Source organism: Neomonachus schauinslandi, chromosome X, assembly GCF_002201575.2.
Source record: "Neomonachus schauinslandi chromosome X, ASM220157v2, whole genome shotgun sequence".
Lineage (NCBI taxonomy): Eukaryota > Metazoa > Chordata > Mammalia > Carnivora > Phocidae > Neomonachus > Neomonachus schauinslandi.
Window position 1 is genome coordinate 73,289,355 of NC_058419.1, and position 27,900 is coordinate 73,317,254.

Below are 27,900 nucleotides of genomic sequence, written 5' to 3' on the forward strand. Positions count from 1 at the left end.
GGCCAAGTTTTGGCTAAAGAGAACATTCAGTCCAAAGCTCTTAGAAAAGCTTACTGAAAGTCAATTTGAGGGTGGAGGCAGAGGGTGAGAGAGAAAAAGGATTGGCTGGAGGGGAGGCGTTCACATGCAGACACGTTTTCAAACAAGAAGCACATTTTCAGTACAATGAATTGCACTGCAGTTAAGCAGTCTAGCCGTCAGGGGCCAAGGCTGTGGGCAGGTACTGGTGATCCATCTGTCCTCTTTGTCCTCTCTTAAATCTGTCTCCCCCCTCCTAACTCATCTATGCGGTCATCCTGCCCTCTAATGGCAATAGCCATTGGCAGAAAATAAAGTCTCCCCAGGAGGCTGAACTTGGAAAAAAAAAAAAAAAGCAGTGACTCCCCATGGGCTTGCAATTTTCACCTTATTCTAGTCACTGTTGGCCTCGTTGGGGGAATTCTGTTTGTTTTTCTATTTTTTTAAGCGGAAAAAACCCTACAGGATTTTTGGTTTTAGGAGGGTTGTTTGTTTTGTTTTTGTTTTTCCAGATACTCAGCTCTCTAAACTTCCCGTGGCATTAGGTGAGTAAACTTTTGTGTGGCTGGCACACAGTGCAGTGCTATAAACAAGCACAACTTGACACTGAGCCACATGAGGATCATCACAGATTTAAAGAAATACAACACCATTCAAAGCACAGATAAGAGCCATGGCAGGGAGCAGAGTCTGAAAGTGCCATGGGAGGGTCAGATAGGAAGGGAAAAAAGAGAAAGGAGGAAAAGGGGGGGGGGAAGTGCAGCAAATAGAACTCAGGAACATCTTCATGACAGACTGTACATCAAAAGAGGAAATTCCCCAAGGCACTGCAGAGAAGTAGTGCAGAGTTATAACAAGCAGAAGATATCCGAAAAGGGGAGTGGAGTGGGGTGAGAAAATGGGGGCTTCCAAAGCTTCACTGCGTGTGGAAATAGATGGGCTTGACTTTCCCAGAAAGAATCTTGGGCACTTGCACAGAGATGATTTCTGCCATCATTTCTGGAAAGTCCACACTCACCATGTGGGACTTGATTAGCAGGTCAAAAGTGAACTGATGCAGCTCTCGCGCAATCTGTAGGGGGAGCAATGAGAGGGAGAAAACAGGCTTGACCAGGAGTTGGCTTCCGTCAGACTCTTCCCCCCACCTTTGATTTCTTCCTCCTTCCCTGTCCTTGGTCCTCCCTGTGGATGTGTGTATGTTCGCACACATGTACACTAAATGGTCTCCAGGGAGTTACTGAGGGATCCCAAGAGATCCCTTACACCATTGCAAGCTCTCTGACTCAGGACCTTGTGTTCCTCTTCCCCAGCACATGCACGTGAATGCACATGCACACACACACCCACACACCCACACCCCCCCCACACACACATTCTCTTCCTGCCTGTTTCACACACACACACACACGCACACGTGCGCGCGCGTGCACACACACACACACACACGATTGAAGGGAGAAGGGTAAAACATTCAGGTCTGTTTTGTCTGCCTGGAGAACTTATCTGCTCTAAGCCCTTTCCCTGAGTCCCAACTGCTCTGTTCTCAACTCCTCCACCTCTTTCACAACATCCAGGGGCAATGTGACCTGTGTTCCTTTCTTCTCCATTGCATTTTCTTCCTGGACCACACTCAAAGCCAGAGGAGAATGGAAGCACCTCCCAACAGGTGGTGCTGGATCCTAGAGGAGCATATGATCACTTAGCTCTATCAACTTGCTTCTCCCTGACGAAGCACCCTCCATCATTTGCTTACAGGTTGCACAGAGTCCAGGAGCTTGGTGAGCTGGTAGAAGCGCCTCGAGCAGGATGTGGGATTTTTTCTCTTGCAAGCAATGATACGATCAAGTTCCTTGATGTAGTTCATTCGAAGTTCATCAAAGAATTTTTGATTTTTCAGCCCATCCACTGGAACTGATGTGGGATGAAGACAGAATGGGGAGGGGAAACATGCCCACAAAGGAGCATTAGACAAAGCACCAAGTTTTCTGACCACAAACTTGACCCCCACCCCCACAGGGAGGGAACCATCTACTTGGTTTCCTGTCAGTTGAAGTCTGTATGCCTGGGTCCTTCAGTCTGCCAGGAAGTTCTAGACAAAAGGCTAGCTGGACCCAATCTGAAGGGCATCGAGTAAACAAAATTTACTGAGCCTTTCCTTTTTCTAGTCTTCTCATCTACACATTTCTTAGAACCTGTGGTTTTATGTTGTCACTGTCCAGCTCTGATTTAGACAATTAAAATATATAGCTTCGAATATCCAATTTGACCTCCTTTTTCCCTCACGGGGGCTAAGATAACATTCTGCTTAGAAGAGACATTAAAGAAACATTACTTGGCTGCCTAATAAACCCTATCTGAGTTGCTCACACAGACCTCCTATTATTGGCAGAAGAGGAAATTCCTTCCAGAGGCAATTCCTTCTGCTCTGCAATAAATATAAGGTGGTCTTTGCCTGTTTCTATGATAGAAGCTATGGAAAAATTCAGAGACCTGCTATAGCCAGCTCCAAAAGCCTTGTTCCAAAGAGAGACTGGAGGTAGCTGGGGATCTAACAGAGGTTGAGTTCTAGCAAAGAAAATAGTCTGAGCCATGAAATTCATACCTGGTAGAAAAAAAGGATGCTAAAGGGAGAGTGGAGGAGGGAGGGTGAACGAAGAAGGGAAATGCCTAGGGGCTGGCTTCTCCCTGATAAATCTTTAATGGAAAAAGTAGCTCCCCTCTGAGCCCCTATTGACCCCAGGGGCATTTTTGTCTTTCCAGGCACTTACTAATGCTGAATAGCAGCAGTGCCTTCATGCACAAAAATTCTTGGGGGGTGATCTGAAGCCATCCAAATTCTTGAGAGAGGTGCCTCATTCGGACACACTGGCTGTACATCCGGGACTTGTGCATGCGGTACCTGCAGAGGAGACAGACGGAGAAAGGAAAGGAGTAAGGGAAGGCTTAACAATAAGCTCAGAGAGAATGTCTTTGGTTGCCCTGCCCTGCCCAGGTTCTCCAAGAAGAGCTCGTTGTTTCTCTTGCTGGTGCTTCATTGACAAGGAACAAGGTTCTTCTTCTTTCCCCCCCCCCCCCAAACCTGCAAACCCTGGAAATTCCTCATCTTCCCTGGTCAGGATAGGGGTTAGCACATGGAATTTCCAGGTCCCCGTGCCCCTCCTGTTTCCTGAGACAGAGACAGGAAAGCCTAACCAAATCAACACCATGGGCCAGGCTCATTTGTCTCCCTGACTACAGTTCTAATATCCCAGCTACAGCCAGAGCCAGAACCTGCCTCCCAGGCATCCCAACATGGAGTATTTCTAGGAGTTAAGCTTTAGAAATCAACTCCTAACATAAGGACACCAGGATTTCCAAGTGACCACAGTAATTTATCCTGTCAATTCCCCTGTCTCTTGGCATAAATACCATTTCTTTTGCTAGAAATTTTGTCACTTAAAAAAAAAATCCAGGGAAGAAGATTCCCCACTGTCCCTTCACAAAGTGAGTTCCAATACTTATCAAATCAGCCAGGAAGTGTTTCCAAATGTCCAATCTAAATGTACCTTGAAGGGGAGCCTACTCCCTCATATAATGGTGGTTCCTTATCACAGTTCGGGAGTTGTAAACACATGTGAGCTGTTTTCACTATAGTGACTTGTCAACAGATCATCACATTATCGCCTATAAATTATATAGGGAAGTGGCCAAGGCTTGAACAGTTTCTAAGGGGTGAACAACCTCTCTGTTTTATGAGTGGCCATGGCAAGCGCAAGCCTCTAGGAAGATGCACCATCTTCCTGCTAGTTGGTTTTCCTGGTTTTCAGCACTTCAGAAATCGTATGTGTGTGTGTGTGTGTGTGTGTGTGTGAGAGAGAGAGAGAGAGAGAGAGAGAGAGAGAGAGAGAGAGAGAAACTGATTTTGTATCTTGTGGAGAAAGGAAAGGGCATTTAACACCCACTTAAGTGGTGAAGAAAAAGACCAAGATTAGGCTTGATGTTTGTGGTTTGACATTTTGGTCCCCAAACCACTAGCCTTGTCCATGGGCTAAGCAGGCCTGGTACTGGTTGGGTGGAAGCCCAGCACCCTATCTCAGAGAGATCTTGGCTGCCCTAGAGAAAAAGGGAAGGGGGGCAGATGGTGTATTCAATTCAGGCTGGAGACCAGCTAGAAAGAGGAAGTGTTTAGACAGTATCACAAGTCAACTGACCAAAGCAGTGTTGCTCCAAGGTCTTTCACCCTAGAGAATTTTTGAGTAAGATCTGCTGACCCTTGGACCTGATCTGGCTCTAGGCTCTACTGTACTTCCAAGCCTCTGCTGATGATAACACTGCAGTCTTTTTACCATTTGAAATCATGGTCCTGATGTGGAGGATTGATGTAACACTGCTGCAAGTCCCAGGGACAGAGAAATGTGGGGAAAAAAAAGAAGAAAAAAGGGAAGGCATGGGAAGGAATTCAGAGGGGAAGGGAACAAGAAGGAGAAAGGACAAAAAGAGTAGGGAGAGAGTTAATGGGAAGGAAAGGGAGAAGAGAGTGGAAGGCAGAAGACAAGGGGCAGGAATGGAATTCAGGAAGAGGGCAGAGATAGGTGAGAATAAGAGAGAGTGGTAACAGAAGAGATGAAAATTGGAAAACACTGAGCACAGTGCTTGGCACATAGTAAGTGTTCAATAAATGACATGTAGGAAGGTGCCATTCTAATACTATTCACCATTCTACAGATGAGAAGACTGAGGTTCAGAGAAATTAGGTGATTTAGTCAAGGTCACACAGCTGGGGTCCAAGCCCATTACCCTCACGACATGTGTTCTCCACAAAGAGGGGAGGAGGAGAGAAGAAAGCAGGGCTGATGACAGGGCTTGGTGTCAGAGAGATCAGGAAATGGGCTGGCTCATAGTCCCTCTCTCTCTCTTTTTGGGCTTCAGTCTCCATATTAATATCTTGAGGAGGCTAGCAAAAATTAGTGGCTGGTACTGGAGTGTACTACCTCCCTAGTGGATGCCAGATATATGTGGGGGAAGTGTGGCCTGTTACAGTGACAGAGATCCTATTGGTATTTAGTGGGCTGGTGCCAGGCATGTTAAACATAAACATATTCCAATATGCAAGAATACCTTACACAATGCCAAATTATTCCTCTGAAAATGTCACCAGCATCCCTGTTGAGAAACATTGGTTTAGATGTTTCTAGGGACTCTAAGAGCTCTCACATGGTGGTTCCTACAAGAGGAAGGGGGGCGCTGTTGTTTCAGGAGCGCTGGGGCTTGATGGGTCTAGGACCCTGCCCGTGCTGGGAGTCCCATTGTGCCTTCTGAAGAGCTACATGGGAGTGGGCCAGAAAGCTGAGAAGGAGTGCCTCATTACTTCCACGGAGGCAGAAAAGGGAATGAGGATTTAGAAAACACCAATTATCATCTTGCAAAGATTCAAGGGTCTTAGGGCTCTGGATGGGGAGGGTGGTGCAGGTGCCCAGAGTGTTAATTCAATCACTGGAGGGCAGCAGGAGAGTAAGGGTGAGAGATACACAGGAGAGGGCTTTTAAAGGCCTGCCCCAGAAGATGGCATCTTAAGTAACTCTTTGGAGATCTTGAAACCATAAAGCAGGTTGTGCCAAAAGCCCAATGGTTATTCTTAGCTTCTGGCTACCAGGGTTAGCTGGGTTGGAAGAGGGCAGCTGGGGATACTCATTTTCCCCCATATGGCCTTGCTGTACTGGAAGGAACCAGTAGCCTGTACATTTTATTTTAAGGCTCTTCTGGGTTAGAGGGCTGGAGGGGAAGGAAGGTCAATTCCTGCCCTATCCAAAAGGATTCTCTGTGGTGAGACTAGCTCAAGGTCCTTGGGGAGATTTTTTTGGCCAGCTCCAGTCACATGCTATCGGGGGACCTCGAACAACAGACAGAGAGAAGATTATCACTATTAGGGAAAGAGGATCAGAAAGGTCCTTCTTTTTTATTTCTTGCCTATCATGGGCCAGGCATTTCACATCCATTAGCTCCCCTTTTAGTCATCATAACAAACCATTTAAGAAAGTTATATTTTATTAACAGACAGGGAAATTGAAGGTCACAGAAGTCAAGTCTTGCCCAAAGACAGTGATTCAGGAAATTATAGAACAGAGATTTTAGTTGAGGTAAGTGTAATTCCAAAGTCTGAGCCCTTGGCCAAATTCATGAAGGATAAATAGAGCTGGTGGGCAGGACAAGGATTAATTAAATCTGTTTTTAGTTTTTATTTTTATTTATTATTTTTAAAAAATATTATTTTATTTAAATGCAGTTAATTAACATATAGTGTATTATTAATTTCAAAGGTAGAGTTTAGTGATTCATCAGTTGCATATAACACCCAGTGCTCATTCCACCATGTACCCTCCTTAATGCCCATCACCCAGTTACCCTCATCCCCTACCCCACTTCCCTCCAGCAACCCTCAGTTTGTTCCTGTAGTTAAGAGTCTCTTATGGTTTGTCTTCCTCTCTGACTTCATCTTATTTTATTTTTCCCTCCCTTCCCCTATGATCCTCTGTTTTGTATACTGAATTCCATGCATGAGTGAAATCATATGATAACTGTCTTTCTCTAATTGACTTATTTTGGTTAGCATAATACCTTTTAGTTCCATCCATGCACTACTTGCAAATGGTAAGATTTCATTCTTTTTGATGGCTGAGTAATATTCCATCACACACACACACACACACACACACACATGCCACATCTTCTTTATCCATTCATCTGTCGATAGACATATGGGCTATTTCTTTTAAGATGTATTATTTATTTGAGAGAGAGACAGAGAGCACAAGTGGGGGTAGGGGCAGAGAGAGAGGGGAAGCAGACTCCTTGCTGAGTGTGGAGCCCAGTGTGGGGCTGGCTAGGTCTCATGACCCTGAGATCATGACCTGAGCCAAAACCAAGAGTTGGACGCTTAACCAACTGAGCCACTCAGGCGCCACTTAAACCTGTTTTTAAAGAGAAGAGAAGTGGCTGGGCCAACGTCACATGGCCAGAGAGTGGTAGAACTGCTTCTCCCTGTCATTTACCACCATGAGGCAGTATAAGAGCTGAGAGTTATACAGACATACTTTGAATTCTGTCACCATCATGCCTTGGGTGAGCCACTTTATTTTGCTGAGCCTACTTTTACCCATGCATTAAAAAATATTACCTATAAAAAGGGGAAATCTCATTATCCTGAGGGCTCAATGAGAAAGTATCTAGACTTACGAAGTATCTAGTATAGTCCTGGCACAGCAGAGCTGCTCGACAAATGGTGACTGGCAGTAGCCCTCAGTGGTAGCAAGGGGACCACAGGAACTTCAGCTCTCACAGCTAGTCTTTTTGCCCATTCCCTGTGTTGCTCAGAGTGAAGGAGAGGGACCTTGACATGAGGTGGAGAAAATCTACAGGACAGGTCAGAAACATGGCCAAAATACTAGGTCTTGGGTGGGAAAGGAATGGCTCCACACCAGCCACCATCCCCCTCCACCGCCATTGCTTTCCACCAGGTGGCCTTTCGGCAGGGCAAAGGCACCTCAGATTGGGGAGGCTGGCTGGAGCCTCTACTGCCTCACCTACAGGTCAAATGGGCTACCCCCTCCCCCACTGTTACTCCCATTATCATCATCACCGCTGACCAGGTCTGGCCAGGATGTTATGTTTATGTGAGTTCTGGGCCCACGGGGACTTACTCATTGAAAACCAGGTCAGGGGCGAAGTAGAGCATCCTGGAGTTGACATTGGTGAAGGACCGCCAGCCCATGGCAAACACCATAAGTCCCATCCAGGAGTACTGAATGACTGCCATCTGGTCATCCACGTGCAAGTTGCGGAAGCCTGAAGATGGGGCAGAGGCAGTGGTCAGACTGAGCGTTGATGGGCTGAATGAAGTCCCAGCCCTCTACTGGGCGGAGAACCTCTGGCACTCAGGCAGCTCCTGAGGAGCCCCAGGGACCATTAATGTTGAGGAGCAGGGTAAGAACAAACTATATGGTGGGGATAATATTCTTTGCTCTCCCTACTTCACTAAGCTACTCAAATGAGATGATGATGGAGGCCAAAAATGGTACTGTCATTTGGAAGAGAATAATAACCTAACACTGGCTGCTTACAATGGATGAACTCTTGTATGTTACTTACATTAACTCATTTAATCTTCACAGCAATCCAATAAAGTAGGTACTATTAGTAAGCCCATTCCATGAATTAGTAAACGTGCATGACAGAAAGGTTAAAAACTTGTCCAAGATCATAAGGCTAGTAATTGGCAGACCACGTTCCAAAGCCAAGCGGCCTGACTCCAAAGCCTGTGCCCTTGCTTACTATGCTTTTCTGAAGATGCAGCGTAATAATCACTTCTCCTGTGTGAACAGCACTTTTCACTTTACAAAGATCTTTTCTAGCTATAATCTTAATTGTCCCTTCTAACAACCCTGGGAAATGGATATTATTACATATCAGCATACATTGGAATGCCTTTGATAGCCACTGCCTTCTCTACACCACCTTCAGGATCCCTCTTTTTTCTCTGATCCTCTTTTGGACTCTCACTTCCTGTCCATTATTTTCTACTCAGCAAGTAACCTGGCTCTGCTAGTTTCCTACTCTGCCATTCCTGCCCTATTGCCATTATTCTACACAAACAAGTGCTTTATGGCCTGCCTCCTTAGACTGATTTCTTGCCACTTCTCATAATTTAGGTTCCAGTTATTCTAAAATGTTTAGTTTGCTGAACACACCATACTTTCTTATGTCTCTGCATCTCTGCTCTCTCTGCACAGGCAGTTGCCTTCGCCTAGAATGCATTCCTCCCGCCCCAGGCTTTCCATCTGATAAATATCTACTCATCTTTCAAGTCTTCACTGAAAAGCTACTTCCTCTGTGAAGCCTTTTCCAACTCATCTAAGCAGAAGACTTAATGATTCTTCTTTTACCTTCTTACTGAATTTTGTGTAGCCCTACAAATTACAGCACTCATTACACAGTACTGGAATTTACTTACGTACCCTTATGTACACTTATGTACACATCTGTCTGCTCCACAAGACTTGTCGATTCCTGAAGACAGGAACCATCCCTTTTTTTCATCTTTTCCTCCCCAGTACATAGCACAGTTCAGATATTTGAGTAGACACCTTTGAAATATTAATTTAATATTTATTATATGTATTAATTTGATAGTAATTAAATGGAATAAGGACCCCCATTTTTTTTTCATTTTACAAAATGGGAATTAGATGATCTCCAAATTATCTCCCTTAGTCTGAGAGAACGGAGGCTCCTAGATGCTACTTCCACAATACCACACAGGTAGGACAGATGTAGCTATATTCTTCTGGAAGTTTCGAGACAGTTGGATGTTTAGAGAATCACCTCAGGGCTCATCTCCTACCAGTACCCTATTTCTCTTTTCCCCAAAAGAGCCAGAATTATCTGTTTGTATTGCTATACCTCATTAGGAATGCTTCCATGAATTTAGATAAAGCTTCTAACTTTCCTGTTGATCACCTAATTTAAGTCTCACAATAACCCTGGAGGGTAGACAATGTGACACTCATTTTGCCAACAAAGATTCTGAGGGCCAGACAAGTTAACCGACTTCCCCAAGGTCGTACAGTCTTTATGTGGCTGAACTGGGACTAGAACTTAGGTGTTCTAATTCTCTACTTCAGTGCTTTTCCCACTCTACTGCTGAAGGACACAGCCTAAGAACTACCAAGTGTGAGTGTTTCTTAACCATAGGCCCAGGTCTGAAGTCTACACTGTCTAGACACATTATTGTGCTTGGTTGGTCCTTGCCCACACAAAAACCCCATTTTGCTTTTCTTTTCTTTTAGGTCCCAAGCCTACCAGACATCAGGGACTGTAGAGTTCCCGTATCACCACCTCTGCAGCTCAATGGACTGGCTGCAATCTTAGCTCCCAGGCCTGTGCCTCCCATATTCACTGTAGTGATATGCTGACAGACTAGCTGAAGTCTCAGGCCCCAGAGTATTTCCTGCCAGAAGTCATTCTGTAGCACAGAACTCCTGGTACTGACTCTTCCTAGTAGGACACAAAAAGCAGGGACCAAGCATGGAACACCTCTTGGGGAAAGGGCCTGGGAGCTTGAACCCTGAACCTCTGCAGTGGAAGCAAGGAAAGACTTGACTGCTTAGTTTGTGAATATGAGGGTGCCGAGGGGGAATGAAGATTAAACTATACAAGTACCAAGGAAGCTGTCAATACTGATGCTTTTTTCCTTCCTCGAGATGCCAGAGAACTAACAAAGAAGAGAAAAAAGGGAAAGCTTAGTTTGGCTGTAGTACTAATTGTAATAATACTAATGGTCCTTAGTGAGACTTGCTCAATCCTAATTACTGTGTCCACATCAACAACACAGCAGGCTAATTTTCCTACAGGTCTAATATGATCAGAATACCTAACTCTGTTTTTTAATGCCCAGCCTTTGAAGTTGCCTGCCCAGCTAGCATGACTATTAAGTAAGGGACGACTTGAGCAAACAGTAGCTCCAGCCTACAGGTTTCCTTCAGCACACCTTCACTTAACACCTATTTGCCACTGTGTTAGGCTACTCTGGAGAAATAGAGAGGAGTCACTGTCAGGTTCTGAAACACACCAAACAGGTTAGGGAGCAGAGAAAGTTTCACTGAGATTCTGTTTTCTCGATAAAATTCAGTCAATTATATTTGCTTAGCAATCTGCAGTGGAAACCTGTAGTCCCCTATCTAGTCTGGGAGGACGTGTCCAAAGAAAGGCCAGCTGGGAAATCTTTAGTGCTATAGTGCATCTGACAGCTAAGGTCTTCACATAAGATAAAGCATCCCTGGGACCCAGGCATGAGCTTCTAAGCAAGGCTGGTGGCAGCTTAAATTGATTTTGGTGAAAGCAGTGGCTTGGCATTCCCGCCTCATAATAATGACCCATCATTTACACAGCATCTACTGTGGTTTCAGCTACTGTGCTAGGTCCTCTTTCGACATGATCTCAATGTTACTAACAATTAGCAAGTCAGTGACTGTTGTACCCCCTCTACAAATGAGAAACCAGAAGCACATGCAAACATGTGATTTGCTCAAAGTCACACAGCTAGTGTTTAGCTGAGATTCCAAACCAGAAGCAACTGATGATAAATGTATACAACCTACTCACCCACCCTCAATTGACAGTTGTTACATGTTAATGTCCAGGTACTATACTAGGTGATTTACATATATCATCACCATCACAGAAAACTTATAACAAAATTTATTGGAGTAGATGCCTAGCACAGTGGCTCGCACAGGACAGGAACTCAATCTGCTGGATGAGCAAATAACTTGAACTAGCAGGTAATTACTGATGATATGAATAACAGTTCTTATGAGTGTGGCAACTGGCTTTCTTTTGAAGCTGTCACTTTAAATGACTCAGGATTGGAAATCATCTCCTTGGATGAGCTAGATGGTGAACTGACACTGACTTGCAGACTTGTTAACGTAAAGAGACAGTTTCCCATTCTGGAGGTTGAGCTGAACAAAGCCAGTGACTGCCGGTCATACAAATTCTGCCATAATGATTTGCACTAGGTTATTGTTAAGACCACCAAATTAGAAATCAGACAATGTAAGCCCAAATTCTGGCTCCATTTGTTAAATGACCAAATGGAACAAGTTAGTTAACCTCTCTGAGCCTTGTCATTTGAAATGGAAGTAATAGCTCCTCTGAATAACAGGACTGCTGTGAGGATTAAGTGTAATCACATCTTTGAAAAGGTTCTCTATCCCATAAAATAGGATAATTTAAGTGGTTGGCAACAACTAGGAAAGATTAAGCTGATTCTCTGTTATACACGACATCAAGACATCCAGCCGAATAAGTAATAAAAATTCAAGCAACTTTCTCTTTTATTCTTTTTTGTATTTTTTTTCCCCTTTGTGAACCCTCTGTTTTGTCACAGTGCATACACAACCAGAGTCCTCAGGCTTTCTTCCCAGTGATCTTACTGGCTAGTCGACCTCAGCTTCTCAAACGAGGAAGGTGTTAGGATGGTCTGGTGGCTATGACTGGGCCTTGTGAGTTAGAAAGACAAAACAGAGGCTTGATAGCCAACATACAATGTCTTCAAAGGCAACAAGATCATGTTATGACCCAAGTGGGCTTGGATGAGGTTTTGGCCCCTCACTGTAAATCCCAGGGCTCCAGAACTACAGGGATACCACACAGACACATCCCACAGTAGAGTGGGATGAGGAGAGGATTTGGAATCAGGAGGGGACCTGGGCTCAAGTTCCGGCCCTGCTACTTTCAGACTGTGTAACTGTAGGCCAAGCACCTGACTTCTTAGAGCTTTAGTGGCTTTATCTGTTAAATGGGAAAAAGAATCCCTGCTTTATAGGACTGTTAGGAAGATGACATCAGGTAATACAAAGGAAACTGCTGTGTTCACTGTAAATTTCCTTCTGAATGGCAGTTTTTCTTAGAAGGCAGGTTAATCTTTGACTCCATAACAGGTTTAGGTTGTTGATGTTTCAAAAGAATCTTTGAGTCATAGAACTTTAGTATTAAGACAACCCTTAAAGAATTTATGCTTCACTTGTTTCCAAACTGTGTTCCTTGGAGCCCTAAGATTCTGCAAGAGTGACTTGAGGCTTCTCTCAGGGTGGTGAGGGAGAGGCACTGGCTTTAAATCAACCAGCTCCACTTGGATCTGTATACAATGCTTTTAAGAAGTAAAGAGTTGGGCTGATAAAGGAAAGGTTGGGAATCCTTGGATAGAGGAGCTCTGAGGCTTCTTCAACCTCTAATATGTTAATAATCAGACCTGTTCAAACATCAGATGGCCTAGAGAGAGAGTGAGTTCCCCATCACTGGTGGTAACCAAGCAGAAGTTAGACAAACACTTTGTATTTCTTTCATTATCACCTAATATTACCTCCTACTATAATTCCTAGGGCAGTTTAAAGAGCACTAAGTGTTCCTTGAAGCACAATTTGACAACCAGCCATTTAGTCCAAACTACTCACACAGCATAGATGAAGAAACTGAGACCCAGAAAGGGAAGGGATCACACAACGAGTTACCAGCAGAGCTAAGACTAGAACCTAAGTATTCTGACGCCCAACTCTTTCTTTCTACCATACCGTATTATAAGAGTTCCCATGGTTTGCCTCCTGCGGATAATACTGAAGACAGAATATCAGTCAGGCTCAAGACAATCTCTGCAGGTAAGCCGGTGTGTACACATGTACAAGAGTGTCTTAAGGCATATAAGGGTATGTCCATGTGATCTGTGATTATGGGGAAATTTGCTATGTCTGTAGGTTGAACATGCAAACATGACCGCTGTGTGCTGATGTGAGGAACATGGGATAATCTATAATGCTGCTCTTCTCCTTGATTTAGGAGTTTCCTTATTTTTCAAGTGGGAATTATACCAATCTCTACCCTCCATAGGGCTATGATGAGGACTGCATGAGTTAAGACATGGTGCTGGCCCACAGGAGCAATTCACTAAATATGATCTCCCTTATCCCATGCCCCCTCTTCCCATTTCCTTACCAGGCAAGGCCTTGGCCCACTTGACCACATGTACAAGCTGTCTTTCGCCCAACTCATTAAGGCTAGAAAGCAAGGCTGCAAAGGAGTCAGGTTGGTTGTTGTCATGTCCAGCACACACCACGCCTGGCTCAATGGCTTCAAGGACATTCAGAAAGATGGGCTGACACTCATAGCCTTCAATGTGTGACACCGTCAGCTTCTGGGTTGGCTCCTCAGTGGGGCTGGTGGCATTGGAAGCCTCCCCTTCCTCTTGTAGTTTCAGATTACCAAGTTTCTTCAGCTTCCGGGCTATAGGGAAGGAAAGGAAACCTTGGATTTATTATCGACGACAAAAACACACCAACTCAGCTACCCCGTTAGAAAAGTTGCCTAAGCTAAGAAAACAGGGATATTCATTCTGCCTGGTCACAGAATCTAAACTCCTTAAGGACAAGTGCTCAGTTTAAACACTGGTTGAATGAATGAGTTATCATTTCAAATCCCTACTAAACCCATACCTTCATATCTTGCTTTCTCTTCAATCCCACCCTGGATTTAATAAATGGGAATTTTCTGGTGTTACAGCGTTTTCTACTGAACACTATACAGCCTCAGATATTGTCAGACATTATGCCCACAGTTGAACATACACTGTAACACACATAGTGAGTTTTTTTCTTTAGCAAAGGGCAGACTGAGGAGCTAAAGGGCTGAAATCCCCAGTATTATCAAAGGAGTAACAGAATATCCCTGACTCTATCAGTCTGTGAAATGGGACCCATCCTGAGAAGCAGCCTTTAGAAAGGATGATAGAAACAGCTTCTTTTGAAACAACAATAATCCCAAACTTGAACCTTAAGAAACATTCTCTACCCCCCGCCCGCCCCCCCTGCACTGTTCTTGCACACACACAATTTAGAGGTACTTGGGCATCCTGATATTTACTAGCGTTCATATTGGCAGAAATAGAAATAACTGGGGAGGTCATAACTTTGAGGCCTAGCAAAGGCAGTTGCACCGGAGAGAACCCTAAACCACTTTATCTCTAATCCCTTTAAAGTAATAATAAATAAAAAATAAAACAAAGAGATAAGTTGATTGCTCAATTTAAATGGATAAATGCAACAAAACCTGTCGCTGATATGTTTCTGGATCCTATAGAAAAAGATACTTATCTGGAACTGACTTTCAGCTCTAATTAGAAAAATAAGTCCTGCAAACTCCAGTCATAGTGCAACTCAGTAAGTCAACGCAAGAATGGATCACATGTTTAGATCAACAACCAGGAGAGAGAAGGAGAAAATGGTGAGGTTGGTGGTGTAAGAGAAGCACAGAGTACTCAGAGTACTCTGGAAAATCAGCCCAGAGTGCAAGATGACATTGTCCAGCAGCCATTTCTGCAGGGCTTGGACAGTCAGTGATAAGGAGATATGCACACACAGAGTCAACTCCCACCTCCCACCTTCCACCAAGGGCACAGGATGGAAGGTATGGGCCCATCTTCTCCCAGATTTAGAGGCCTGGCCTCCAAAATGTCTTGGCATCTGGTGAACCCATGGCTGACATGGCTTCTTGTAGGCAGCTCCACAGACTGGCCATGCCTACTGGGTCTGTTCCTTTGGTACAGTTTCTAGAGGGAGACCCCATCTTTCTCATCACTAGCAGTTTCTGGCCTTGAGCTCAGGAGCTGACAGACCACATGGTCCCCCATTCCAACCTGAAAGAGGACAGAGATGTAATTAGCCCTCTGCCTGAGGGCTAACTAAGAAAAATGAGGGTGACTATTTTTTCAGGGTCTTCTACATGCCTCAGTCTATGAACACATTACATCATTTAACTCCACAATGATCTTAGGAGATTAGGAATATTTCCTATCCCTGTTTTACAAGTGAATAAACTCAGGAAACACAGCTATCAAAGAAAGAGATCCCTGGGGCACCTGGGTGGCTCAGTCGGTTAAACACCTATCTGCCTTCAGCTCAGGTCACGATCCCAGGGTCCTGGGATAGAGCCCCCCCTTTTACTTCTCCCTCTGCCGGCCACTCCCCCTGCTTGTGTTTTCTCTCGCTCTCTGTCAAATAAATAGAATCTTTTTAAAAAAAGAAAGAAAGAGAACCCAATAATCTGAACCTGGTCTGCTGACTACAAAGGTTATGTTCTTTCTACTATATATATCATGCTGCCTCCTCAAGGTCTCTGAAGCTCTGAACCCTACTTCTAGCTGAACGGTGGAGTTGAGGAGTGGGGCTGGGGTTATATCCTCCCAGATTTCCATCCTCACCCTTGACTCCAAACTTCAGGAACTAGCATCAAATCCAGAAGACAAGAGGCAGGAAACTATGAAAATACTCCAGTCATGTGCCCAAAGTAAAACCAGGCTTGGAGCACTGTAGTGGCCTAAAAATTCACAGCATGACAAAGTAGGAAGGGCCTTTAGAAATCATCTCATCCAAGGGCCACAGATTCGATATACCTTCAGAGTCTACACAGGTAATGCAGTGGTATGTGTGTGTGTGCGTGCGCGTGTGTGTGCGCGTGCATGCGTGTGTAGGGGAATGGGAGGAACTCTGGTGAACTGGAGTAAACGACTACTGGCCGTCCTGCCCTTGCCATGCACATGCATGTGGACACCCACATACGCAAAACCCTAGAAGGCATTCATGTAATATTTAAAAAATTTTCCTGGAACTCATCTGTATTCCAAAGTTAAATTCAGTCCTTAGCTACCATTTTGGGACTTCTGACCTTAATCCAACATTTTGCGTCAAAGCTGGGGAGGCTGAAGCCAGAAAGAGTGAGGTCACCTAGTGGTAGAGCTAAGACTAAAACCCGGGCTTTTATTCCTAATCCAGAGTTCCCTGTGCCACATTGGCTCTCTTTTTGGCTAACCCGTTTCTACTCTATCACAGCACTTACCTCTCTGAGCTCCTTCTAGGTATGCCCTGTCCAACATAGTAGCAGCTATCCACATGTGGCTACTTAAATTGAAATTAATTAAAATTAAAGAAAATGAAAATAGAATTCCTTAGTCTCACTAGCCACATTTCAAGTGCTCAACAATACAGACATAGAATATTTCCATCATCTCAGAAAGTTCTATGGAATAATGCTGTGAACTTAGACTGTTCTCTGGGGCAGCTGTCTCGTTTGTTATGCCCTACTCATGCTATTGATAAAGAAGAAAAGAATCTAAATAAATTTTATACAGATGAATCCTTGGGCTTTTCTCAAAGGTACAGGGACAAAGCAATTGGTGCTGGTGCAATCAGTGAAGTACACTCTGTCACCTCAACTCTCCCACCAATGACTCAGATCTCAGTGGGGTGATGACTTGTGGACCTAAGCAAACTCATTATAGGCAAGATCAATATGTGCAGAGACTGTGGGGAGAGTCCATCAACATGAAATAATTCCCCGTTTCTGCACAGTGCTAATGAGAACTTGGCTGGTATTTTCACATCCTCCTCCTCTAGACTTATATGGTATCTGCTTGAGGAAAAGAAGCTGCATTCCCACTTGCATCTAGGACCTGGGTAATGTGCTGTCCCTGCAGCCACAGTGGCCCAAGCTGCACCAGGTGTTCTGGCCTCTCTGCCTGAAGAGGGTGACTGTACTGGACATAATTGAAATCAGATTCCATTCATTCTGCCAGGGGATCCTCTGTTCTCTTTCTGCAGCAGAGGCCAGCATGTTGCTAGACGACTTGGAATGCTGGACAATGAGGCTTGCTAGTCTCAGCTGTTACTCAATGCCCAAGGCCTTGTTTTCTTCCATGAAGGCCACCCCCACAGCCCTCCTTCCTCCTGCACCTGAGCCCCGGAGTCAGCTCTAACTCTTTCATGTGAGGTACAGGCCTGCCAGCCCCCGCTATAGGAGAGACCCATTGGTTTACTTACATTGAGAAGCCAGGAGAAAAGGGACAGTAAAGGTGGATAATCTAACAGTGTTTTAGTTGCTTTGCATCTCCTCCCTGTCTTTCAGTCTCAGATCAGTGACAACAAAAGGGCACTGGCAAGTTACTTCCTTGTCCCTACCAGCTCTTTAAGGGATTGGAGCACCTGACATGATGTCTGGATCCTGCTGCCTGGATCCTTTGGAGAACTCACTTTTCAGCCTGGTGGCATTAGACCCCTGTGAGGGCTCTCTATAGCACCAGAGACAGATTTTTCAATTCAGTTTCCATGGCCCATCCCCAAGGAGAGGTAGATGCGATTTATATGTAGCTTCTGTAGCCACTGGGACCTTTAGGTACTGTTCCAGCCTCATTCCTTGACGCCTCAAGATAGAGGCCTTCTCATCCCTGGGCAGGGAAGAGGCAGGTGAGGTGAAGTTCCACAAGTTTTAGAAAACTTGAATCACTCTCCCTAAGGTCAAGGATATTTCTCTCCTCCATAAAATTTGGAGCACAAAAGAATCACTTTCTGTTGTAGGTGGACTTCTGAGATGGCACCCAAGTGTCCTAATCCCTGGTTGCTCACAATCTTCTTCCAGTTATTTAGTCAAACACTAATCTACCTGTGGTTGTGGAAGGGCTGGATAGATGTAATTAAGGTCATAATTCAACTGAATTTTAAGGCTGGTTATCCTCGACGGGCCTGGCCTAATCAGATGAACCCTTAAAAGGGACAGGGCTCTTTCTGGAAAGACATCTGTGGAGTCCGGGGAATTCAACATAAGGAAGATTCTCTGTTGCTGGCTTTGAAGGTGGAGGGATCAATACGCCAAGAAACGAGAACAGCCTCTAGGAGCTGAGAGCAGCCTCTGGACGGCAGCCAGAAAGGAAATGGGAACCTTAATCCTACAAATGCAAGGAACTGAATCCTGTCATAATCACATGAACTTGGATGAGAACCCTGAGCTCCAGATTAAAATGCAGGCTGGCCAACACCTTGATTTCATACTTGTGAAACCCGGAGCTGAGAACAGCCCGTCAGGCTGTGTCAGACTTTTGACTTATAGAACTGTGAACTGATAAATAGGTACTGTTTGAAGTTGCTAAGTTTGTGGTCATTTGTTATGCAGCAATAAAAAACCAATACACTTTCCTTACAGAAGTGTGGTATAGAGCAAGATAATAGGCTTCAGAGTCAGACGATCTTGAGTTCAAATCCCAGCTCTGGCAATTACTAGCTTTGTAAGTTTGAACTCCTTGCTCTCTCAGCTTTTCTGAGATTCAGTTTCCTCATTTGTAAAATGGGGGTACCACCACCTAGTTCTTAGGACACTTATGAGAACTGAATGAGAGAGAATGCCTGGCCCATAATGAGCCCTCCAAAATGACTCCTTTACTCTCCGTTCATTTCTAAAGAGCTGGGAGTGAATGGTCTGCGGGCGACCTAACTCAGGCACGGGGAAGAAGGAACACAGCAGGATTAAGAGAACCAGATATAGCAGAGAAGGGAAGAGTAACACATTATAAAATGAAAAACAGCAACTGAGTTTCTTCTGCACATAACTGCTTATAAGACTGAAGTCAGATCTTAAGTGTAATTCTAAATGCTAAGTAAACATGAAGACATGTTCAGTGCAGGGCTGCAAATTCTTTGTGAAAGCCAGACTAGGCCATACTCATATGCGTGTATTTGAGTATGTGTGTGTGTGTAGCTGCTTCTATCTTACAGTGCTTAAATAAAGGGGTCGTGAACTCAAATATCTTCACTAGTCAGGCAGATATGTAAATGAGTAAAATAACCTAGTGCACAAAAATAGGGTAGGCTGGGAAAGTGAAAGTAATTGATGCCCTGCCTAGGGGCGGTCTATGTCAATTTTCTAAACAAAGACTGTGCTGGGCAAACAGAATTTTGTAAGTGAATATCGGCCTGGGGAAAGCCAGTGTGTGGCCTCTGGCTTCCATCACGCCAGCCATCTTTTCATCCACTGGGGCTGCAGTCTGAGGATCTCCCTGTACAACTTTAGGCTTAGAAGATCAGATGAACACTGGATTACGATTCAGGGGAGCTCACTATATGACCTTGAGCACATCCTTTTCCTCCTTTTGCACTTGGTTTTCTCATATATGTATAAAAGGCAATAGTTAAGAGCAGAGCATTTGGATCCAGACCATCTGTCGTAAGCCTGGCTCGACGCTTACTAGCTGTGTGACTTTGGACAAGACCTAGCCTCTCTGTACTTCAATTTCCTCATCTGTAAAGTGGGAGATATTATTAATACCTAAATAATAAAGTTTTTAATGAGGAATATGTAGTTACTGTGGTGGCACCTGTGAGTGGAGGGACGATTCTACACCACCAGAAGGACTCTCCAAGACTGAAGCATGATGAAAAAAAAAATACACTAAACTTAAGGAGGCACAATGCAATGATGACATCAAAGTTCTAAAATGTTATTTGCAATAAAGGACTTTTTATTACTGTGGTGGTGAATTCAGTCTTACGGGATATGTGACCTTGAACATATCCCTTGACGTCTCCTGCACCTCCATTTTCTCATTTATATATTGGCTCCAATCTGACCTGACTACTGCATAGGACTATTATTAGGAGGAAATGAAATGATCTCAGTGAAAGTGCTCTGAATCTCGTAAAAGTGTATGCCGTTGGGCAGGCTATGACGTTTTCCAATAATGGATCTTCAGTTAGAAAACATTCTGAAAAACTGCCTAGGGTGGCAACCTATAGGAAGCATAGCCTTCCACCTTGGGCATCTGGTCTCAAGCCAAAGGTTGAGGGCCAAACTGACAGGTTTCAGAATCCTAAGATAATAATAGGATCGTCTCACAGCATTGTTGTAATTTTCCCCAAAAGAAAGCATGCTAAGACAAAGGTGCTTAGAACAGAGTAAATTCCGTGAGCCAATAAATTCTGCCTTTTACTTTTGCTGGCTGCTGGGCCCCACACTGCTCTGCTTCATCCCCTTTATCTTAAGCAGGTAAGCTTCTTTCTGAATAAGCTACCTGATGAACCATACCGAGTTTCCAAGGGGACTGAAATCAATTAGGAGAGAGGATCAGAGTTATAAGAGCCCCAGACATCAAACCTACTACGACAGTAGAGCCTCAAGAGGTCTACAAGTTCCATTAAGGGCCTCTGAGAGGAGGCAAAGTGGGCCTGAGGATGTGGCTCCTTCTTTCAAACTAGAACAGCAGTGCTTTATTCCGTATCTACATTTGGGACTCTTCGTCAGATTTTGTTTGAACAAAAGGTCACATTGCCAAGAGGATGTTTGAAGGCCCCAGATCTTGTCTACCCCTTCCTCTCCTGTTCAAACCAATCCCTGTTTAAAAGATGAGTAGAATGAAGGCCAGAGCTGTTTTGCCCCCAGTCACACAGCTAGATAGTAACAGATCACAAAACAGACTCAGGTATCCTGACTTCTTGGGTGGTACTCTTTCCATTTCATCAGGTTGAATAGCATGTTAATGGGGAGGAGGGTCAGTTGGAGATGAGTGGGGAAGAAGCAGGACAGGACAAGAGGCAGGGAACAAAGCCAGTCCTTGGCAAGCATGGAATGAAAGATTAGTAAGGGGTGCATCCAAATATAAGTGTATACTAATAAGCGTAGGCCAAATTTTCTGAGGCAAGAAGCCTCCTTGGTCCTCTCCCCCGTGCCACCATTCTCCTCCCAGTCCCAATTCTGAGTCATAGAAATAGTCTGCAAAAGGAATATCAAATTTTATCTTTCAAGGTTTATGTTGGACTATTTAGTCTAATGGTTTTTAGTTCATGGAGGAGTAAATGTAATTAATAATAGAATGATATGCAATGCTGCACAGCCTTGCCAAAGCACAGGATCTGGCAGAAACTATTTCCAAGTCTCTCTCTGACTAGTCAGCCAGAAGAAAGGGGGTCACTGTCCAGATGCCATCCTGGGTGAGGGGCACAGAGTCATTACCAAAAATCTGTTCATGTGAAATTGCAGAGCCTGAAAATGCTTTCACATACCAGGCTTTTCCACTGGAAAAAGTAACTACATGAATTTAGAGCATACATGCTTTTACAATTACATTTAAACTGACATTAAAAACAAATGTGAAACAGCCCAAGCCGAACAGGTCAGCATGACCTGGAAAGCAAACGAGAGAGAAAAAAAAAAAAAAAAAAAAAAAAGAAAAAGCAAAAGCAAAAAAGGCCCAAAGTTAACAGCATTAATTCTGTCAGTCTGTTGTAAATAAGAAAATACCACTGATATATTAATGGCTTTATTAAGGAAAATTCACTAGCAGAAATATGCAACGTTCAAACAAATAGAAAGCAGTTAAAAAATAAACTACATTAGCCTTTCAATCCACATTAGGGAACCTCTCCTTGGCCTGGAGATTAAAATTCTGTCCCAAGGAGCGGGAAACTCCCCTCCCTCCTAAAGTCCTTCCTTGGCTTTTCTCCAAAATGTTGCTGAGTCAGGGGAAGGAGAAGGGGGGGGGAGGGAGATAGGAGGTGGGGAGGGAGAGGGCAAGGGGAGAAGGAGGGATTGAGAGAGAGAGATGGGGTGTGTGTGTGTGTGTGTGTGGGGTGTGTGTGTGTGTGTGTAGGTGTGTGTGTGTGTGTGTGTGTGTGTGTGTGTGTGTGTGTGTGTAGGTGGAGACTGGAGAACGAAGAGGGTGGAAAATGCAGGCCCCAGGCCCCAAGGCAGAAAGAGTGCTCTCTCATATCTGTCTGTCCGTAGTCTCACAGACTCCACATCCACCAGAAGGAAACTGCTTTCAATATGGAGCTTCTGGGGCAGAGACAGAGAATAGCAAGATATTATGAACTCTAAGTGCCTCTCCTCTTAGAATAATGCAAAGTTTGAGGCTAGCTTGAGAAAAGAACAAGACCTCACACGTGACGGAGAGGCAAGTGGATGATGTGAATGAGTACTGGGGTATTGTGGGGGCACTAAGGCTAGAAGTAAGGGGTAGAGTTGGATCCACTTTCCTCCTTCATCAACAGGAAATAAGAAGTCGGCACTGGTTTTTAGATTTTTGCCTTCCTCCCTCTGTATGAAAGGGTTAAAACTATGTGTTTCTGAAAACAGAATCACCTTGACTTTGGGAATAAGGAGAAAATAACTGACTCTAGTCCCCTGATCTGTTTGGAGAGAGGGGCCAGCTGGCTTCTTAGGGGTCCTCCAGGAGAAGCAGAAATTTGGTCCTTGTTTACTAAACTTAGGTGCCTTCAGCTCAGTGATGGGGCCTGAGGTTAAAAATCTTAAGTCCTTGGCAGTGGTCCAGCAGAATGGAGGTAAGGGGAAATTCACGAGCTGAATAATGACCAAGTAGAAATGGCCACAGGAGCCTCAGATAGGCACGGTGGCTTCTTGTTCTAGGTAGCACCTTGAGTCCCCGGCAGCAAAACTTCTTCCTGGCAGCATGCTGTGGAAAGCGAACAACCAAGCCAGAGCTTCACTGCATCCATCCACCTGAGTGCTATCACATATGATCAAGAATAATCAAAAAGCACTCTGCTAATGCCAAGTCATATTACAGAAATCAACAATCGTGATATTACTACATGAATGATAACTGATGCTACTTCTAGAGCTAGTCCTCACAACAGCCCTGTGAGGTAGGGAAACAATCAGTCCCATTTTGGGGAGTCATTAACCAAAAGAGTAACCCCAGTCCCAATGCTGGATGGAGTCTGTATTGAGGAGCAAGGGCTTGAGGCCCTAAACTTCAGATTCCAGGTGTTTCCAAGTTATCAGTTAGAACCCTCTAGAACCCTCATTCTGAATGAAGCAGGTCAGCCTTTCTTCAGCGTCTGGTTGTTTTGAGATGCTTGCAACTGCCAACGCGGAATTTTTCTAATATGAAAATAGGGATGTTGAAAGTATCAACTTAAAGATGGGCTTGCACCTAGCAGTTCCCATAATCAGATGCCTGAGACAGGTCCTCGGATTTAAGAGGCAGCATGCAAAATTTGGGGAAACGGGGTGGCTGCCATTTTGGACTGGGGTTCTTTTCTCTTTTCCTACCTACCTGTTAAGTCAGGCAAGGTGGAAAAAATGGAAATTCTTTACTTAGATTTGTTTTCTCCCCCTTTTCTTTTCTGCCTCATTGACAAATATACTAAGGAGCTTATATATATGCTTGTGTGTGCCTCTTTGTACACCGTGGGCAATAATTAGTGGGAGTGGAGGATCTGGAGGAAAAGAAGGAGGCAGAATTTAACAGTCTCATTACAGTTACTCAGAGACCAAAAAAGCCTCCCTATTTGGTCTTCTGAATTTCTTGCAGCAGCCAAACTCCCATAATATTAAAAGCATTATTATTCAGCCTGGAGATGGGAATGCTTCGAAATTAATGTCTCTGTGCCTAACAGCTCACTAATCAAAGCTTCTATGCCTCATTTTCCACCCTGGGGAGAGTCCTCAGTCTCTTCCAGTTTCACTGTGGCCAACATGACACACCACCCTGTGCAGGCCTGGGCTGGTGACCTTTTTATCTTGGTCAAGATCCAGATTTTCTTCTTAATTCTAAATGCGAGTCCAAGTTTTCTGCAGGTGATTTCTTCAGGATTTGTGCTTACATTTTTAAATTGCTGACTGCTAGAAGGCTGAAATGTCCCTCAACAATCAGTTTTCACTTCAGCCACAGAACCATTGGTTCTGTGTATTAAGGAGTTCAGAGTATTAAGCAGGGGAAAGAAACCCATTTCTATGCCTGGCTTAAGAGATCTAAAAAGTGTAGCCAGGATTTACTAGACTGAGGAAAGTAGAACTTGATTTTAGAAAAGGTGACCCAGGGTAGTGATGCTATTCTGTTTACTTCCTAGATACCTGTTGTCATGGAAATATTATCAATAAAAGACAATCTGGAGGCTCTACTGATTTCTGGGTGGCCATGTACTTTTTCCCTTAGTTCTACTTCATACAAACATGATCCCAAAGGATGGGCAAAATTCTCTAAAAAAGCATCTTGCTCAGGTAAAATGTCTATGTATTAGTTCAGTTCAATAAGAAAATATTTTAAATGCTTTTGTAATCTTAAGGACTACATCCTACAATTTGTAAAAGCAGGTGGCTATCTTTTTAAATCAAAAGTTAAATGTTTTCAAACAAACAGCTTTGTTATTTCAAATAATTTGTTTCTGAATTGTTATATTTAGAAAATACTTGCCTTTGTATATATGACCTATTGTGTTCTGTGTACTCTTAGCTTTCTGCCTACTGCCTTCGAAAAATATTGCCTATGACATCATTTTACTCTCTCAAGAGCAACTGAGGGATTTTAGAGCACTTACAGCAAAAGTAAACAACAATAAAATCTTTCTGCTCCTATTACACTTTAAAAACTCAAGGATTTTAAGTGGAAATGTTATAAGTAAGATACTCATTCAAGTACCAGATATGGGGTATCATCAATTTTGATGACTTGAAAAAATTATTTACTTCTAGCCATAGTTCTCTAAAAGCAAAGACTCAAAGACAGACTACAACATGTATGTGCTGTCCCAGATAATTTGGTTTGAGGGAATTATGAGACACAGTCTCTGGTTTCTCCACATACAAGTTTGCTTGAGAACTGTAATTAGAGAGAAGTATACCTTTTTCCCTCCAATGCGTCACCAAATATGTATGCAATCAACTGGAGTGCGGCGATCTAGGCCATGGAGAACAGATTTCAAGAGGTGATTCAAAGGTGATACAGAGGCCAGTTCCATGCCATGGAACCAGTTTTCTCAGAACCCATGCCAGGAAACACTAGCCTAGACCAAGGCAAGGAGTCTGTATAAGGGAAGAACTTATGTACGTGGTCAGTACTTGCACGTATCAACCCAAATGGAGGAACCAAGTCTGCAATCCTAGGTGTGAAGCAAAATTTGGTTCTAGACTTTTTTTTTTCTTCTCTCTCTCTCTCCCTGACCTACTATGTATTTTTCTAAAGTTTAGGTCCTCACCTATACCACACTCATGCTGCCAGTAATTGTCTTAAAAAACCAAATGTAGAAACAGACAAAATGATATGTGAATGTCTATCCCATGTCACAGATCTTCAGCTGCCTGCAATCCAAACCATTTAGCAAAATAACTAAGTCCATTTTCAATGTGGTTTTACCTTACCTCCCCCATTTCCCCAGATCTGGGCATATTAAACGACTTGCTATTCCTCAAACCCTCAATGCATTTTTTCTTATGTCTCTGAGCCTTTATTCAAACTGTGCCCTTTGCCTTGAATGCCCCGTCCCTTCTATCTCATTCAACTTCTTGCCAGTCATTTCCTCTTCATCCTTTAAGGTTAAGATGTATTCATTATCACTGTCTGTCGCCTATTTAACTCTTTGGGGTCAGGGATTTTATCTTAATCATCTCTGCTCCCCCAACATGCCTACCATAGGGTCTGGCACATCATTCGCACTCAATAAATAAATATTTGCCAAATGGATAAATAGATGAGTGAATGGGTGGAAAAACAAAAGGACTAGCTAGTTGGCTGGCTGAAAGGATGAACAGATAAATAGATGGATGGATAAATGCTGTGACATTTGTCTCCTGAAGAACCATGCTGTGAATAGTGTTTCATTGTTGGAATCACTCTCTTGCATCTGGACATGTGTGGACATGTGATCCAGAAGTACCAATGCAGGGCTGCTCTCGAGCATGGAGAATGATGAAGGAGCTGGCTTCAAGATGGCCTTCAACACTGGACACCACAAGGGTGTTCACAGCGTCCATGATGACATCAGATCATGGCCATGGGCTCCCTCAGCCATCCTCCCAACTAGAGAATCCTGGAGGCTATTAAAACCTGCAGGTCTGTTAACAGTTTTGAGTCTCAGATGTAAAGTTCAGTCTTCTAGTAGGAAACAGACTTCTCAAATGTGCTAAAGTAACCTCTGAAGAAAACGCTGAACACTTGAGATTCTCACATGTTCCAGGTTTCCTCTTCTGGGGTTTGGCTGCTACATGAAATTCCTGAAAGGCCTACCATCTTCCAGGGTCCAGGAGAGGAAGGAATAAAAGCAGGGGCTAATGCCATTTATTAAAAGTGGAGAACTCAAGAGTTGCAAAATGCAAAAAAAAAAAAAAAAAAAAATGGGGAGGAATAGGAGGGAAAGTAAGAAGGAGGAAAGGGTTAGGAGAGAAGATGGCAGGTCAGGGCAATTCTTTCTTTCTCATTACATCTTGGAAACTGGAATATATCCTTGGGAAGTACTGAGAAAAGTGAGAGAGGGCTGTGCACTTATTCTAATTATGGGCTGTGAAAAAGCCACAGTTAATTCACTAGAGGGAAGGTCCTTTTCTGGACAGTTATATTTCTAAGTATTTCCTTTACATTAAAAGTAGGCAAGAGGTTTAGATTCTTGAAGCAGGGGCGCCTGGGTGGCTCAGTCGTTAGGCATCTGCCTTCGGCTCGGGTCATGATCCCAGGGTCCTGGGATCGAGCCCTGCTTCAGGCTCCCTGCTCCGTGGGAAGCCTGCTTCTCCCTCTCCCACTCCCCCTGCTTGTGTTCCCTCTCTCGCTGTCTCTCTCTCTGTCAAATAAATAAATAAAATCTTAAATAGATTCTTGAAGCAATTAGCAATGTGTAGCTTTTCAAAAGCAGCCAGAAATGAATGAGGTACAAAGAAAGGCCCATCCTTGTTGTGAATGGGCAGTTAATAGCCTGAAGGTAGTCTTTAAAGGACCCACCCAGAGAACCCAACCACCCTTGGAAAACACCAAGAAACACCAAGAGCTGCTAAGAAAAGAAGCAATGAACATGTAGATAAGCCTAGAAGGAGAAAGGAAAAGGCTATGTGTTTTAAATATCTCTGAGTTAAGGAGATCCCATCACCAAAGAGTAGATGGAACACTACAGAGAAAGCCTTGAGGCCTCAACACTAAGCAAGCATCAGCTAGAGTGCCAGCTTCTTTAAGATCCAAGGTGATAACCCTTCTGCCCTCCACTCCCTCAATAATCTATACATCCAGTCTACTTTGAGAAACGTAATATATCTTACACAGGTGTAACCTGAGGCAGCTAAAATGATCAGGCAAGTCAAAACACTCACCTCTAGACAGCCTAGACTTCTGAGAGCAGTGGAGACGTAATCCAAAAAAAAGACTGATAGGCTTTTTCTGTGACCTTAGACCCAGAATCACAAAACGATTGTGCCAGAAAGGTCCTTGGTCAATCTCATTATCCCAGTTTTATGATGGGAAAACTGAGCCTCAGAGGGGAGAAGGGACTTGCTCAAGGCCACATTCCTCATTGCCATTTTAGAATATATTATACCATTTTGAGTTGAGTGATGGGAAGAATAAAACAAAATTATATGAATTCTCCTTCAGTGTGATCAGAATGTCTATGCTAAACCCAAATCTTATGAAAAGGGAAGTCTATTGCTCAAGTATTTAGAAGGACCACTCTACATTTATGTTTTCTTTCTTTTTCCCATTTTTTGAGTAGAGGTGTAGTGTACACTGAATTTGCAAGTTAACCATAAACTTGAGAAGGG

At 43.8% G+C, this 27,900-nt stretch overlaps 1 protein-coding gene across 1 annotated transcript in view; it reads right to left on the minus strand.

The window, feature by feature from the left end:
- Nucleotides 1–934: 934 nt before the first annotated feature.
- AR (androgen receptor) overlaps nucleotides 935–27,900 on the minus strand; it is a 176,531-nt gene continuing 149,565 nt past the window's right edge. Inside the window, exons 4-8 of the mRNA XM_021679980.2 lie at nucleotides 13,543–13,830; nucleotides 7,695–7,839; nucleotides 2,787–2,917; nucleotides 1,772–1,929; nucleotides 935–1,090 (exon numbers count right to left, since the gene is read on the minus strand). Coding sequence (XP_021535655.2) covers nucleotides 935–1,090; nucleotides 1,772–1,929; nucleotides 2,787–2,917; nucleotides 7,695–7,839; nucleotides 13,543–13,830 — 878 coding nt within the window. The remainder of the gene's footprint in view (nucleotides 1,091–1,771; nucleotides 1,930–2,786; nucleotides 2,918–7,694; nucleotides 7,840–13,542; nucleotides 13,831–27,900) is intronic.